At 39.8% G+C, this 14,239-nt stretch overlaps 1 protein-coding gene across 2 annotated transcripts in view; it reads right to left on the reverse strand.

Annotated features, from left to right (window-relative positions):
• The window catches only part of LOC132403608 (carboxypeptidase A1-like), a 44,945-nt gene that overhangs the window by 24,465 nt on the left and 6,241 nt on the right, over positions 1 to 14,239 (reverse strand). For both annotated transcript variants that reach the window (XM_059987054.1, XM_059987055.1), the window contains exons 3-6: positions 10,931 to 11,012; positions 9,309 to 9,443; positions 6,179 to 6,277; positions 2,859 to 2,960 (exon numbers count right to left, since the gene is read on the reverse strand). In XM_059987054.1, the coding sequence (XP_059843037.1) occupies positions 2,859 to 2,960; positions 6,179 to 6,277; positions 9,309 to 9,443; positions 10,931 to 11,012 (418 nt within the window). The remainder of the gene's footprint in view (positions 1 to 2,858; positions 2,961 to 6,178; positions 6,278 to 9,308; positions 9,444 to 10,930; positions 11,013 to 14,239) is intronic.

Consider the following 14,239-nt stretch of genomic DNA (forward strand, 5'->3'; position numbering starts at 1 on the left):
AGTTTTATGCAATGACCAAGATTTGATTAGGAAGCTTAAGTTAAAGGAACCCTTCGGAGGCAGTGGTTATAATATAGAATTCACCCTGCAGTTTGACAAGGAGAAACTAAAATCAGATGTAACAGTATTACAGCAGAGTCAATAACATAAGAGAATACAAAAAGAATTCTTCAGATATATAAGGAGTAAAAGAGAGGGAAGAGTAGATATAAGACCACTGGAAAATGATGATGGAGAGAGCTGAAGTGAGTGTCATTGCTATTTCGGAGGAGAAGTTGTAAAGTCTGAAGGTAGATAAGGTGGACCAGATGGACTAACCCCAGGGTTCCGAACTAAGTAGCTGAAGAGATTGTGGAGGCATTAGAAATGATGTTTCAAGAATCGCTAGGTTCTGGAATTGTCCCGGAGGACTGGGAAATTGTAAATGTCATTGCACTCTTTAAGAAGGGAGGTTGGCACAAGAAAGAAAATTATAGGCCAGTTAGCCTGACTTCAGTGGTTGGAAAGATGTTGGAGTCTATTATTAACAATGAAGTTTTGGGGTACTTGGAGGCACATGATAAAACAGGCCAAAATCAGTAATGGAAAATCAGTCAGGGAAAATCTTGCCTGACAAATCAAGAAATAACAGGCAGGATAGACAAAGGAGAGTCAGTGGATGTTGCTTATTTGGATTTTCAGAATGTCTTTGACAAGCTGCCGTACATGAGGCTGCTTAACAAAATAAGTCCATGGTATTACAGGAAAGGTACTAGCACGGATAGAAGATTGGCTGATTGGCAGGAAGCAAAAAGTGGGAATAAAAGGGGCCGTTTCTGATTGGCTCCCGGTGACTAGAGGTGTGCCACAGGAGTCGGTGCTGGGAATGCTTATTTTCATGTTGTATGTTAGTGATTTGGATGATGGAATTGATAGCTTTGTGGCCAAGTTTGTGGACAATATGAAGATAGGTGCAGTGGCAGGTAGTGTTGAGGAAGAAGTCTATCTGCAGAAGGAATTAGACAGATTGGGAGAATGGGGAAAGAGGTGGCAGATGGAATATAATGTAGGGAAGTGCATGGTCATGTACTTCAGCAGAAGGAATAAAGGTATGGACTATATTGTAGATGGAGAGAAAATTCAAAATGTCAGAGGTACAGAGGGACTTGGGAAGCTGTAATGGTTAATTTGCAGGCTGTGTTGATGGTAAGGAAGGCAAATGTAATGTTAGCAATCATTTCAAGATGACTAGTGTGTTGCCCTTAAGGCATTCATTTAGTTTATTATATTTTCGCTTTAGTAATTCATTTGTAATCGTTTTCTAGTTAAAGTTAAGGTTGTTGAAAGTAAATTTGTTGCCTGTGATATATCGCGGCATGTGATGACGTCACACCCAGTTTCGCTGCGTCCTGTGGGAAAATACCAGTTTGGAGAAACGGGAAGGAGTGGGCTTGTGTGTGCAGGATCAGTGCGAGAAAAGTTTTCTTTCTATGCACTAGAAACATCATAGAAGCAACGCCGTAAGTTCATAAGATAATCGATATGTTGAAGTAAAAATGTTAACGCTGTTTCTGTTAAAAGTGATGATGATTGATAAAGTTTATATTCTTTGTTATTTAAAGAGTTGCAGATAGTTTGTGTTGAAGTGTATTTAAAGCAGTTGGTGTAGGTAGATTCTGACTTATGTTGTACTTTAATATAATATAGTTCGCTGTAGTTTTATTTTTGCAAGTATTTATGATGTAAATGTGATGCCAAGAAGGAAACAAATATTGTATATATTTTGTATTGTTTTATCAACAGTTTTCACCATACGTTAATGTGGAAGAGTGAACAGTAAACTGTTAATCTCATTGGGTTTGTGCCTCATTGACCGGTTTATACCTGGTGTTTAGTTCAGAGTTTTTACACCTGTGCAAGAACACTACAACTAGAATATAAAAGCAAAAATATAATGATGAAGCTTTGTAAAGCATTGGACAAACTGCACTTGGAGTATTATGAGCAGTTTTGGGCCTCTTGTCTAATAGATGTTCTGGCATTGAAGAGAGTTCAAAAGAGGTTTGCAAGAATGATCCCAGGAATGAAGGGGTTAGCATATGAAGAGAGTTGGACAGCTCGGAGCTTGTACTCACTGGAGTTTAGAAGAATGAGGAGGGATCTCACAGAAACTTACCAAATATTGAAAGGTCTGGATAAAGTGGATTTGAAGGGAATGTTTCTATAGTGAGGGAGTCTAGAACCTGAGGGGACAGCCTCAAAATAGAGGGACATCCGTTTAGAACAACGATGAGAGGAATTTCTTTAGCCAGAGGGTAGTGAATCTGTGAAATTCATTGTCAAAGGCAACTGTGGAGGTTAAGTAGTTAGGTATATTTAAAGTAAACATTGATAGGTTCTTGATTAGTAAGAGTGTCAAGGGTTACAGGGTGAAGCAAGAGAATGGAGTTGAGAGGCAAAATAAATCAGCTCTGATGCGATGACGGAGCAGACTCAATGGGCCAATGGCCTAATTCTGTTCCTGTGTCTTTTGATCTAAAATGATGGGGTAGGGAAGAGAATGATAGAGGGAAGCAAGATGTTGACCAATAGGAACGAAGGAGACGGAATAGGGAAAACAAGAGCAAGGACAACTTCCTCTGTATTACCAGTGTTCTTCCAACCACACCCCAAACTCAGGAGGTAAACTTATCAAGATGAGATTTTCCATTTCTCACCTGAGGCACAACTGATTGATCACTGTTGAGATGTGACTGACAACGGATGGATTAGATATTCTGAGTCCAACTGACCATTTCAACTGATTGGACATTCTTTAGTTTACCACTGGGAAATTGTTCCCAGCAGGGTACATTAAATGTTTCTATTTCTTGACTAACCTTCAGGACATGAATTGCCCGACCTTGGGAACTTCTACCAATTCTCATTCTTCTGACCAGTTGTGGGCTTTCAGCAGCAAGATTCTTTACCCACCTGTAAATCTGTGAACGAAATGAGAGGGAATGTGTCAATCACACCCTTATGACACGGCAGTGCAGCACCCTGTACCAATAAAAGTTGGCACAGTGAGTTGTGATGAGGCAATTCCCAACACTTCCCAGAGTTCCATAATAAATGGAGACTTTGAACGGCAACTTCTTGCTTTCACTTCCATATGGCTTTAACAATTGATTTATTTTTATTTTATTAATTTATTTAGAGACACAACATGTAACAGGCCCTTCTAGCACAACAAGCCATACTGCACAGCAACCCTTCTAGTTAACCTTAGCTTAATCACAGGGCAATTTATAATAACTAATTAACTTACCAACTGGTATGTCTTTGGACTGTGGGAGGAAACCTGAACACCCAGATGAAAACTCACGGGGAGATATTCACTCCTTTGACAATTCTCCAAGAGCAATCTTAGTATTCACTTTAATCCCAAGCAGAGCTTCTGACCCATATTTTTCATCAAATCAAATCAAGTTTAATTATTATTGTAACTGTACATAGATACTGCTGAATGAGACAGTGTTATTCTGGGGTCAAGGTGCAACTCATTCAAAATAGCAGGCAAACTTCAAAATAACAAGTGATGTAATTCAAAATAGCGATCAAAGAAGCATACTCACTCAAAATTTAAAAAAAACATAACTATAGTCTGAGACCCTGAGTGATAATTTCCTGCAGTCGATGCATGGACTCCTGGCAGTGCACATACACACGCGATCCGGCCTGTCATTCCACTGCTTGACCGTGGGAGGGCAGCACTGACGGGAGAGGCCAGGCCCTAGCCGAGTGTGGACACCATGCTGTGATGCTTCCACGTCTCTCACCTGGTCTGCAACACCAGACAAACCCGAGACTTGAGGCCTAGACCTCTACAGCCGAGGCTACACAGATCCCATGTTGTCTGTCAAGGGTAGCAGACCTGCGGCAACTTACGTTATCACTGTCCAACAGAGCCTTATGTTCTCCCAATTACAAGCCAATTTCCCATGGTTATACTGCACCAACATCAACGCTTCCTGCAACTATGCAGTCAGCAGCCAAACTGGCACCTCCAACACCTTGGCGGGCTCCTCTGCTATCCTGACCATCTCCTTTCCCGATATCCCAACTGGCTGATTCTCTGACATCACTGCCGATCCCTCCATCACGTCAGCCAGCTCCACTGCTGACAACAGTCCAGCTGCCGTACCAACGAGCAGCTCACTGATGCAGTAGCGCTGCAGTGCCCAAAGTTCTTTAAGTAGAATTGTTTTCGGATCATAAAAAACTAATCTTACAAAGAGAAAAACACCTTTGGTTGGCCCCTAAGAGGCCACTGGATTCACACGTGCCACCATCTTTCTGGAAATTACTGGAATCTCACCAAGGTTACTATATCTCTTGCAGTCTTTGAGACATCCTCCATGCTGGCTGTCCCCATGTCAGCTCATCTGTCTCTGTTTCCTTCAGACACAATGATCCAATGTTTTCCTGAACAGACTACCAACTACCATGCTGTGTAACTTATGCTGAACACATCCCAACACATACCAAGTCCCTTTCACCATCTCCCTGTATCTGATGATGTACATTTGTGTAGCCCTCTCAATGGGGCTCGTACACCAACTTGGCTTACACGAGGAAATCTGCAGATGCTGGAAATTCAAGCAAGGACAAAGGGTCTTGGCCCAAAACGTCGACATTGCTTCTCCCTATAGATGCTGCCTGGCCTGCTGCGTTCCACCAGGATTTTGTGTGTGTTGCACCAACTTGGCTTGTTAGCTAACTCTGCTAAGAGGGGTGAGGCCACCTTTCATAAACAATATACGTCCAGAGTCAATATGGTTTGGGATTGAGCCAAACAGGAATGTTAGGATGTCCCAATTAAGGAACACTGGTTGTAGCAAAAGCTGTGTAATTACTGCGTAGCCCAGAAATGACAGATTGTACACTGGCATAAAATTAGAAAGAAAATACATTTAGCAAATTTACAACTTTAACAAACAGTTGCAGAAAAAGAAAAAACAAAATAAAAGGGCCCATTACAACTAAACCAGTCTGTTGGAGCTCATACTGGAATAGTCAGGGATGTATCACTTTATTCATGCATTGGACCCTCAGTCTGCGTGAAAGCACCTGCCACATTCCAGACTTCCCTCGAAGACCATCTTGAAAGATCTGGCTCTCTCAGGAGAATTGGCCTTTCCTCCTTGGAGTCATTCGGCTGCACAAAGCGCTTCTTGCAAAGGGGACCCTCCGTCCAATGGCATTCCACGGCATCTTCCCCTGTGCCGCTCTACAAAACTCCCGCTAAAAGATCCCGAACGAAATTACTGCCCTTCAAAAAATTCTTCCTCACAGCTCTCTCTCACATCCCACAATCTGATTGGCTGACACAACATTCCTAAGTTGGACAACTGAAGCCAAAATACTCTTATCAGCAGATCACACTGCTTTTACAGAAAACCGCTAACATAGAATACTTCACAGCATAGCAGCAGAAATCTCAACCAGGGCATTACATTTGTTAACAGGCTTGTGTTCAAATCCCTCTCTGGCCTCTTTCTGTTCTGCCCACAGCTCCTGAGATCTTCTTCCTTTTCTCCTGATAATTTCTAATTTCCCTTAAATTCTAAGCTCAAATCTCTTCAGCATTCTCCTTTCTCCTCTTCAAAGCCTTCTTAAAATTACTTCCTTCATGGTTCAGCACCCAAGCACTGTATTATAATGCTACAGTGAACTTGTGAGACCCTTTACTATTGACATTGAACTTGTAAACTGTATTTTGTACAATTATCAGAACAGGTCTAGCAGCATGAAATGACTTCGGAGATAACAGAAAGCTCCCTGCCAGCACTGAAAACCCTCCCATCCATCCAACAACCTCTTTGACTCCCTACTGTCAGGCAGGAGGTACCATAGCATCAGGACAGGAACTGTAAGGATAGGAAACAGCTTCCTGACCCAGGCGTTAAGGCCACTGAACTCCCTGCCACCACCCAGGTCTCATCACATATGAAGAGCCAACAGCTTCTGTACTTTTTAACTTGATTCCGATATGCAACAAATTACTTATTAGTTTTTTTGTGGTAAAATTACCTTATCTGTTATGTGTGTGAGTTATATGTACTGTATTGTGCACCTTAGGCTGGAGGAACATTGTTCTGTTTGACAGTTTACAGCTGTAAGGTTGAATGACCATTCACTCGAACTAATATCTCACCTCTTTCAGCGGGTGATAGGTCCGATAGTTAAAGCTGTAGGTGCCATTCTGTCTCAGCTCAGAAATTAATCCACCTATGCGCTCTTCATCCACCAGCGACTGAAAAATAAAGTTGGAAACCATCAGGCTGGGGAAAGATCAATTTAATATGAATGCCACATCTGGGAAGTCCCTATTTACTTGACAAATTGCTTGCCCAGTTGCTGGTGTCATAAATCATGGAACATTCTGCATCAGCTGCATTTTGGCATCCCAGCGGAGAGATCTTTGGACAAGGTTGAGGGTGGAATGATGTCCAGGCCACTGTAGTCTGATCACCCGAGTGGGTATGATGTTCTTCCAAGGGGCATGAAGAATGCCTGTGTGTGACTTTGTTTTCTTTCTTTATCAATCTTTTTATTAGTTAAATAAGAGTACATACATCTCTCTCTCTCTCTATATATATATATATATAAAACAAGAGAATTATCTCAAATATCTATGTCAATAACAATTCAACTAAAAGAAAAATATACATTATCAAGATCATACATTGTATTAATCTAATAGTATATAATAAAGAAAAATATAATTGATCCTTCTTTTATCCATAAAAAAGAAAAAAAGATAAAGAAACTTTTATAATTGAGATGTACACAAAAAAAACCATACCAAAACACAAAAAAAGAAGAAAAAAAACAAAAAAAAAGGACTGGGCAGCTCAAACTGAGAGTGAAAGCAAGCAAAAAGGAAAAACTTTCTGATCAAATCCAAAACTTCGAAAGGGTAACTGGAAGGGCCATAAGTCGGAGCATATAAAAATATTGAATAAAAGGTCGCAAAGTTTCCTCAAATTTAGAGGATGTATCAAATGTCCGACTTCTTATTTTCTCTAAACATAATGGAGGTCAGCCAATGAATAACAGTAGGTGGATTAGAATCCTTCCAGTTAAGCAAAATAGCTCTCCAAGCCAATAAAGTGGTAAAAGCTATTGAGCGGAAACCGGAATATCCCCGGCTTCCAATGGAATGATCCCAAAAATTGTTGTTAATAAATTTGGTTGTAGATCCAAATTCAATACTTTTGATAAAGTTTTAAAGACGTCTTTCCAAAGATTATCTAACTTGATACAAGACCAGAACATATGTGTTAAAGTAGCCACCTCAATATTACATCTGTCGCAAATAGGATTAATATTAGAAAAAATATGGGCTAATTTGTCCTTTGACATATGCACCCGATGCACTACCTTGAACTGTATCAAGAAATGACGGGCACAAATAGATGAAGTATTTACCAAATAAAATTTTTTATCCCATTGATTATCTGAACGTGACTTTCGAAACTCCAATTCCCAAGCAGCTTTAATTTTATCATTAGATAATATAAGCAAATTCAATAACCATTTATAAATTATAGTTATCAGTCCTTTTTGAAATGGTTTAACCTGAAAAAGAGTATCTATTATATTGGGTAAATAAGCCGAGGGAAAATTAGGAAGTAAACTACGTAGAAAATTCCTAATTTTTAATTCTCTAAAAAAGTGTAGATTAGATAGGTCATATTTATCTACTAACTGAGTTAAAGACATTAGACAATTTCCCATGAACAAATCTAAAGAAGTTACTATACCTGTGGTTTTCCAAATTGAAAAGGTATGATCAAAAATTGATGGTTTAAAAAAATAATTAAGATGGATTTTACTAGAAAGAACAAAATTATTAAAGTCAAAGGATCTATGAAACTGAAACCATATTCTTAATGTATGATTAATAATAGGGTTAAGGTCTTGACTACCAATCTTAGAAAGCAAAAAGGAAGAGGAGTTCCCAGTAAAGAGGTCAACGAATACCCCTCCACTGAGTTTTCCCCCAAATCCACCCATAAGAGACAGTTTTTTATATATATATATATATATATCTGAAAAATGAATCCAAAAAGAGACATAATGAATATTGATTGCCCAGTAGTACACTCTAAAATCTGGCAAAGCCATTTAATTTCTGCAATAATGATTTACTCAATCTAGGATTTTTATTATTCCAAATAAAAGATAAAATTTTAGAGCCTATTCTATCAAAAAACAGCTTAGGAGCAAAAGAAGGAATTGCTTGGAATACATATAAAAACTTCAGTAACACTATCATTTTAATAGCATTAATACAGCCAATTAATGATAATGTCATAAGAGACCATTTAGATATTGCTTGTTGCATGTACTCAACTAATGGAAGAAAGTTATATTTATACAGGCCGTTAAAAATCGCTCATTGTCTAGAACTTCCCTCTTGACCTTATCACCATGGGTGATCCTACCAGGAGGTAAAGTCCAGACAGCATCGCTCTCAGGATCTCAAAACCTCACAAGCCGCTCCACCACCATCCTCTGAGAAGAACTAGAGCACCGAGGACCAGGAGGTTAATGATCTTCCTCCAACTGGAAACAGTTTCTTCCTGATCTCACTGGTGGGAGAGTCTTGAGGAAGGAGTCATAACAAGATGAGAGGTTGCCTATTATTTTAATTTCTTCTCACAGAAGAGAGTGGAACTCTGGAATTCTCTGCCCTGACAGCTAGTGGAAGCTGGATCGTTAGATATATTTAAAGTGGAGATGGATAAGTATTTGATGGATCAAGGAATGGAGGGGTAAGGAGAAACAGCACAAAAGCAGATCTGAAACCAGCCCAGACCAGCTATGATCATCACCAATGGCAACGCAGGCTTGAACGGCCTGATGGCCTACTCCTGTTTCTGTCGTTGTGTCCTTGTATGCATCCTTTAAAAATCTTATCCCTAATTTAGAGAGCCATTATTAAATATTCCTTAAACCTCCACGTTCTAAGGAAATTGATCCTAACTTTAGCACACAAAACTTGCTTGCAGGGCTTTGAATTAGGTCTCACCAGAGGTAAACAGTTATACATTGACCTCAGTGAAAACAGATATAATAAATTAAAGCTGTTGTTACGTGTTGCATTGTTCTGTCTGTTGACCAAGTAGCCTAGGCACGTAGTACTGAACTTTACAGGTTCATTCAATACAGAATTTTTGTTACTGTTGTAAGATTAGTACCTGTTAAAGAACTCTACATAACAGTTCACTTTCTGCACTCAATTTCTGACAGCTAGCACAGATCTATTTCCAGATTACCTGCAAATTCTTGATCATGACAGAATATGCAATATCATTAGACCTCAGAAAGGTTTTGATTGTGTTAACATGCTTTGCAGGAATCCGCAGGTCAATGGGGAGGGAGATCCTCACGGGCTCTTTCCAGAAATCAAGCTGTAAAGAGGGTGGAAAGGGAGGTTTAGTGTTGTTAATCATATACAACTTAGCAGAAAGATGCTTGACAAGGCACTTTTCACAGTTAGTCATAAAGCATAGATCTTGCACCACCATGTCCATGCTGATAATCCCATTTCCTTTCCTCTCACCTTCACAAAAACTCCCCCTCAGGTGGTTATAGATTTAGGTCTCACTTCAGTCTCGAACACATAACATTCAAAATATTCTGTAGAAATGTGAATATTCTGGAAATTTATCAGCTAAACCCAGGAACTGTGAGTACATTCAATGGAGAGGAATGGCAGGGAGGGAGAAGGGTAACTAAAAGGCCATTTACAATTTTAAAGTTAATTGAATACATGCATTTAATAAATTTAAAAAATGAAATACTGAAAATATGTACATAATTATATATTTCCAGTATTTTATTTGTCTTTTAATTTTTAAGAGTATTTAATCTTCCACAGATTTTGAATATTCAAGATCTTTGACAAAAAATTCAACATCAGCTCTTTGACAGCTGATTCAATTGGAGGCCTGGGTCCTTTCAGTGGGGACTATTATTATTATGTTTATTATTGTTATTTATTTCTTTTTGTATTTGCACACCAGCAGAATGTCCAAGTTGGTACAGTCTTTCATTGATTCTGTTGTGGTTATTATTCTATGGATTTATTGAGTATGCCCACAAGAAAATGAATCTCAGGATTGTATATGATGATAAATATGTACTTTTTAGCGCTGCGTGTAGCACACCGCTACACTTTGATAATAAATTTACTTTGAAATTTGAACTTTATTGTGTGCAAATTGGTCATCTTATTTCCTACAGCAGTCAGAAAACTTTGGAATTGCATTATTGTCCATAATTGGGATTTTTTTTGTTATGACAAAGCAAGTCTCTTCCACATATTCCCTTACCCCAGAGCACATGTTCTTCTATGTCATATTTTTTATTCGATTCCTACATTGCCCTGTCCTGGATCATAGAAAACAGCATTTGTGCATTGCTTTCAATAAAAATATAATATAAAAGGAGACATCCATTCAGTATGAGTTGTTGGAACAAAGAAGACTGGGCAAAACAAAGACCTAAAGACACAAGGATCACTCCTACAGCTGTGGATTGCGCTTACAGATTGGCATGGTAGCGTAGCCAACAGCATAACATCATTACAGTGCCAGTGGTTTGGATCTAACTCTGTTGGTGGCCGTAAGAAGTTTGTATGTTCTCCCCGTGACCATGTGGGTTTCCATTGGGTGCTGAGGTTTTCTCCCAGAATCGAAAGACATATGGGTTAGGGTTTGTACTTTGTGAGCATGCTCTGTTGGCCCTAGAAGCCTAGCGACATTTGCGGGCTGCCCGCTGCACCATCCTCGACTGTGTTGGTTGTTGACACATTTCACTGCATGATTTGACACATATGGCAAACTTTAAAAGTCACAACTGTTGACACAAAAACCACACTAGAAGGATCAATTACCTTCAGATGCTCCAACTGCTCGAGGGACTTCACCAGATTAAACTGTTTCGGACTGTTGACACTGATCCGGAGCACCTGGTCACTGAGAGGCATGATTTTGGTTAAGGAAGATTGGATAATACCAAAAAGAGTGAGAAAATTCTGTAAGCCCATCAAACCTGCTCAATTTATAAAACGGAGGTGTCGTCCCTTAGCTTTACTGTTTCTGTGGATGTGTAAATCACCTGAGCTGAAAGAAAGGTAACTTTAAAATGACCCCTGGAAACATTATTCCAGGACTGGATGGCCACTGATTGGAACAGGCTCCACAAAACAGAGTAGGTAGCAATTGTGGAAGCAATTTGTACTTATTCTGCAATATACAGTAGGTGGATTCCTGTCAGTGAACACAACAGTGGTTCAAGATGGGCCACTATTACCCTCTCAGGGCAGCTAAGGCTACATCCACACTGGACCAGATAATTTTCAAAATGCCAGTTTTGTGTAAAAATGATAGGCCTCCACACTAGGCGTTTTTAAAAATATCTCTATCCACATTGAAACAGAGATTTCATCGAATCTCCTCCTACTGCGCATGCGCAGCACACATCTACCAAAAACAAGTGACGTGTTTAGTGTTGAATCTCGCTGTGAAAGACTGTGTTTGTTCAGTTACAGACTAGAAAAACTTAAACGACGGGCAGCTGTTGGCTCTCACGCAGGAAGATTTAAAAGTAAAAAAAAAAATACTGAAGCGTATGGAGGCAACCGATGGGGAGTTCACGGACTGGACGTCCCGGCTGATGACGAATATTAAAAAACTGAATAACACTGTTGCATTAATAAAGCACCTTGTTAAATGTATAAAACATGTCTGCATCAGTGTTATCTTGTATTTCTATACAATGTTACATTAGGCTGTTACACATCTATTGTCAGAGAAGTACTTGCATAAATAGGTAAACCACCTTCATACGAGCAAGGACAGAAAACAGGGCAAAGTGAGTATACCTATATATTCAGTAAGTTATGGGTCAAAGTATTTGGTGAGTACATTTCTAACTCTTCTGGCTTCAGTCTCGTTGCTGTCTGTTCTGAAATTGTTAGGTTGCGATCAAGAAAACAATGAAATAGTGCGCTGCCGTCTGACAGCGTTTTCAAAAGTCTCCGGTTACTCCGTCCACATTGATCTGCCGGAGCAGTGTTTACAAAAATACCCACCCTGGAAAGCGTTTCTGAAAAGCTCCGGTTTCAGGGGACAGAAACGCCATTTTAATGTGGACGGAGGGTAAAAACGAAGAGAAAAAGCTTCAGTTATGGATTTATCCGGCGTAGTGTGGATATAGCCTAAGAATCAAGCAATCAATGCTAATTCATTGGCGTTCTCTGATGCCTGAAGCCACTGAGGAGGAACTGCAGTTCACAATGCCTTGTAATCACTCCTAATTGGCACCTTATCCTCAGTAACTAAAAGTATCTCTTAGCAACAAATAAAGTTGACATTAACCAAATGCTGCTTCAGTCCCTGGGGGAGAAAGAATTGTTAGGTCTCCATAACAAATGATATAATTGGGCTCAAGGTGACAATTATTGTCTTTCTTGGAGAAAATAAGTGAACAATCTAACAAGCACTGTAGTCCTTGACAAATCCAGGAACATTGCTTTCAACATCAAATTGTTTTACTTGGATTGCCAATCCCCCTGGACTGATTTCGAGTATTAAAGACTGTTTTGCTGGAAAAAAAATGCAGCATAATGAAAGAGCAGCATTTCGAAAATCTGATTAGAATTGGAAAATCCATCTCTCTGAGAAAGGGCATGTTCGGTGATCGTTGCCAGTAGGGTTGGTGAAGGCACAAAGTTATACAAGCTTCAATCAGAGATCCATACCTTAGAAATGATAAAAAGGAATGTAGACACCAAGGACCTACTACATCATCTGCTGAGCTTTCCAGTGTGGAGTATTCCAACCATTCAGTGTCCTCGCGTGAACAATCTCTTACTGCAGTTTTCAATGCCCAGTCCTTACTTTGAGACTGTGACACCAGGTTCCAGACACTCACAGAGAACATCATTCCTGCATCTACCCTCTCAGGCCTTCTACAGATTTTGTAGTTTCAATGAGATCAGTGGCCATCCTCCTGAATTATTTGGCGTACAAGGACACCCTCATCTTTGAAACATCAACACTTCCAAATTTTCATCATTTAAAAAGTACTCTGCCTTTCTATTTCTTCTATGAAAGTGGCTTATTTCTCATTCATCCACATTATATTCCAGTTACCATTTCCTCATCCATTTCTCTTAAAGCTTCTCTGCATCCTTCCCGCAGTCTGCAGTCCACCCAGTTTAAAATAATTGCCATACATAGACACATTACACTTGGCTGTCTTTTCCAAATCATTGATGTAGACTCTAAACATCTGGGCCCTGTGGCATCCATAGTCTCCCCATCTGAAAATTACTAGCTTATTCTCAAGAAGGCAACATCTTTTACCACAGTTTCCCATCACTGGGGCTGGTACCACCTTTTCATGACTCCCATCACAGAAGATACTGAAGCCTGAAGTCCCATATGCACCAGATTCAAGAAAGGCTACTTCAAACATTCAGTTCTTGAAACAACTGGCAAAATCCTAAGCAAACTCAAGGAAATCTGCAGATGCTGGAAATTCAAGCAACACACACAAAATGCTGGTGGAATGCAGCAGGCCAGGCAGCGGCTATAGGAAGAAGTACAGTCAACGTTTCGGGCCAAGACTCTTCGGCAGGGCTAACTGAAAGAAGAGATAATAAGACATTTGAAAGTGGGAGGGGGAGGGATGAAGCTAACAGCTGGAAAGTTGATTGGCAAAAGGGATATACAGCTGGAGAGGGAAAGAAAGAAAGGGGGAGGGGAGCACCAGAGGGAGATGGATAACAGGCAAGAAGTATTTGTAAGAGGGACAGAAAGAGAAAAACTAAGCAATACAGTTTAGCAACACTATGATTGCTTTGAATATTTTGTGATAAAATGGACTTGTTTTTGGTCTAGTTGTGCATTCTTGTAAAAATCAAAATTGTGTCTAGATTATGTTGATGATTTTCTTGAGAATGCTGCATATCTGATGTTGTGTGCCCATGGCGATGCCATGTGCCTGTCGAGATATTGTGTGCCCGTGGTGATGCTGTGTGTCCATGGTGATGCCGTGTGTCCGTAGTGATGCTGCTGTAAGTTTTTCACTGCACATGTTCATGGACTTTGACTTGATTCCCCACTCTTTATTGTCCTTTAACTGACCTTCACTTCTTTCTATTATATTACAACCAATCCCATGTACTCTAACAATG

Source organism: Hypanus sabinus, chromosome 13 (assembly GCF_030144855.1).
Source record: "Hypanus sabinus isolate sHypSab1 chromosome 13, sHypSab1.hap1, whole genome shotgun sequence".
Classification (NCBI taxonomy): domain Eukaryota; kingdom Metazoa; phylum Chordata; class Chondrichthyes; order Myliobatiformes; family Dasyatidae; genus Hypanus; species Hypanus sabinus.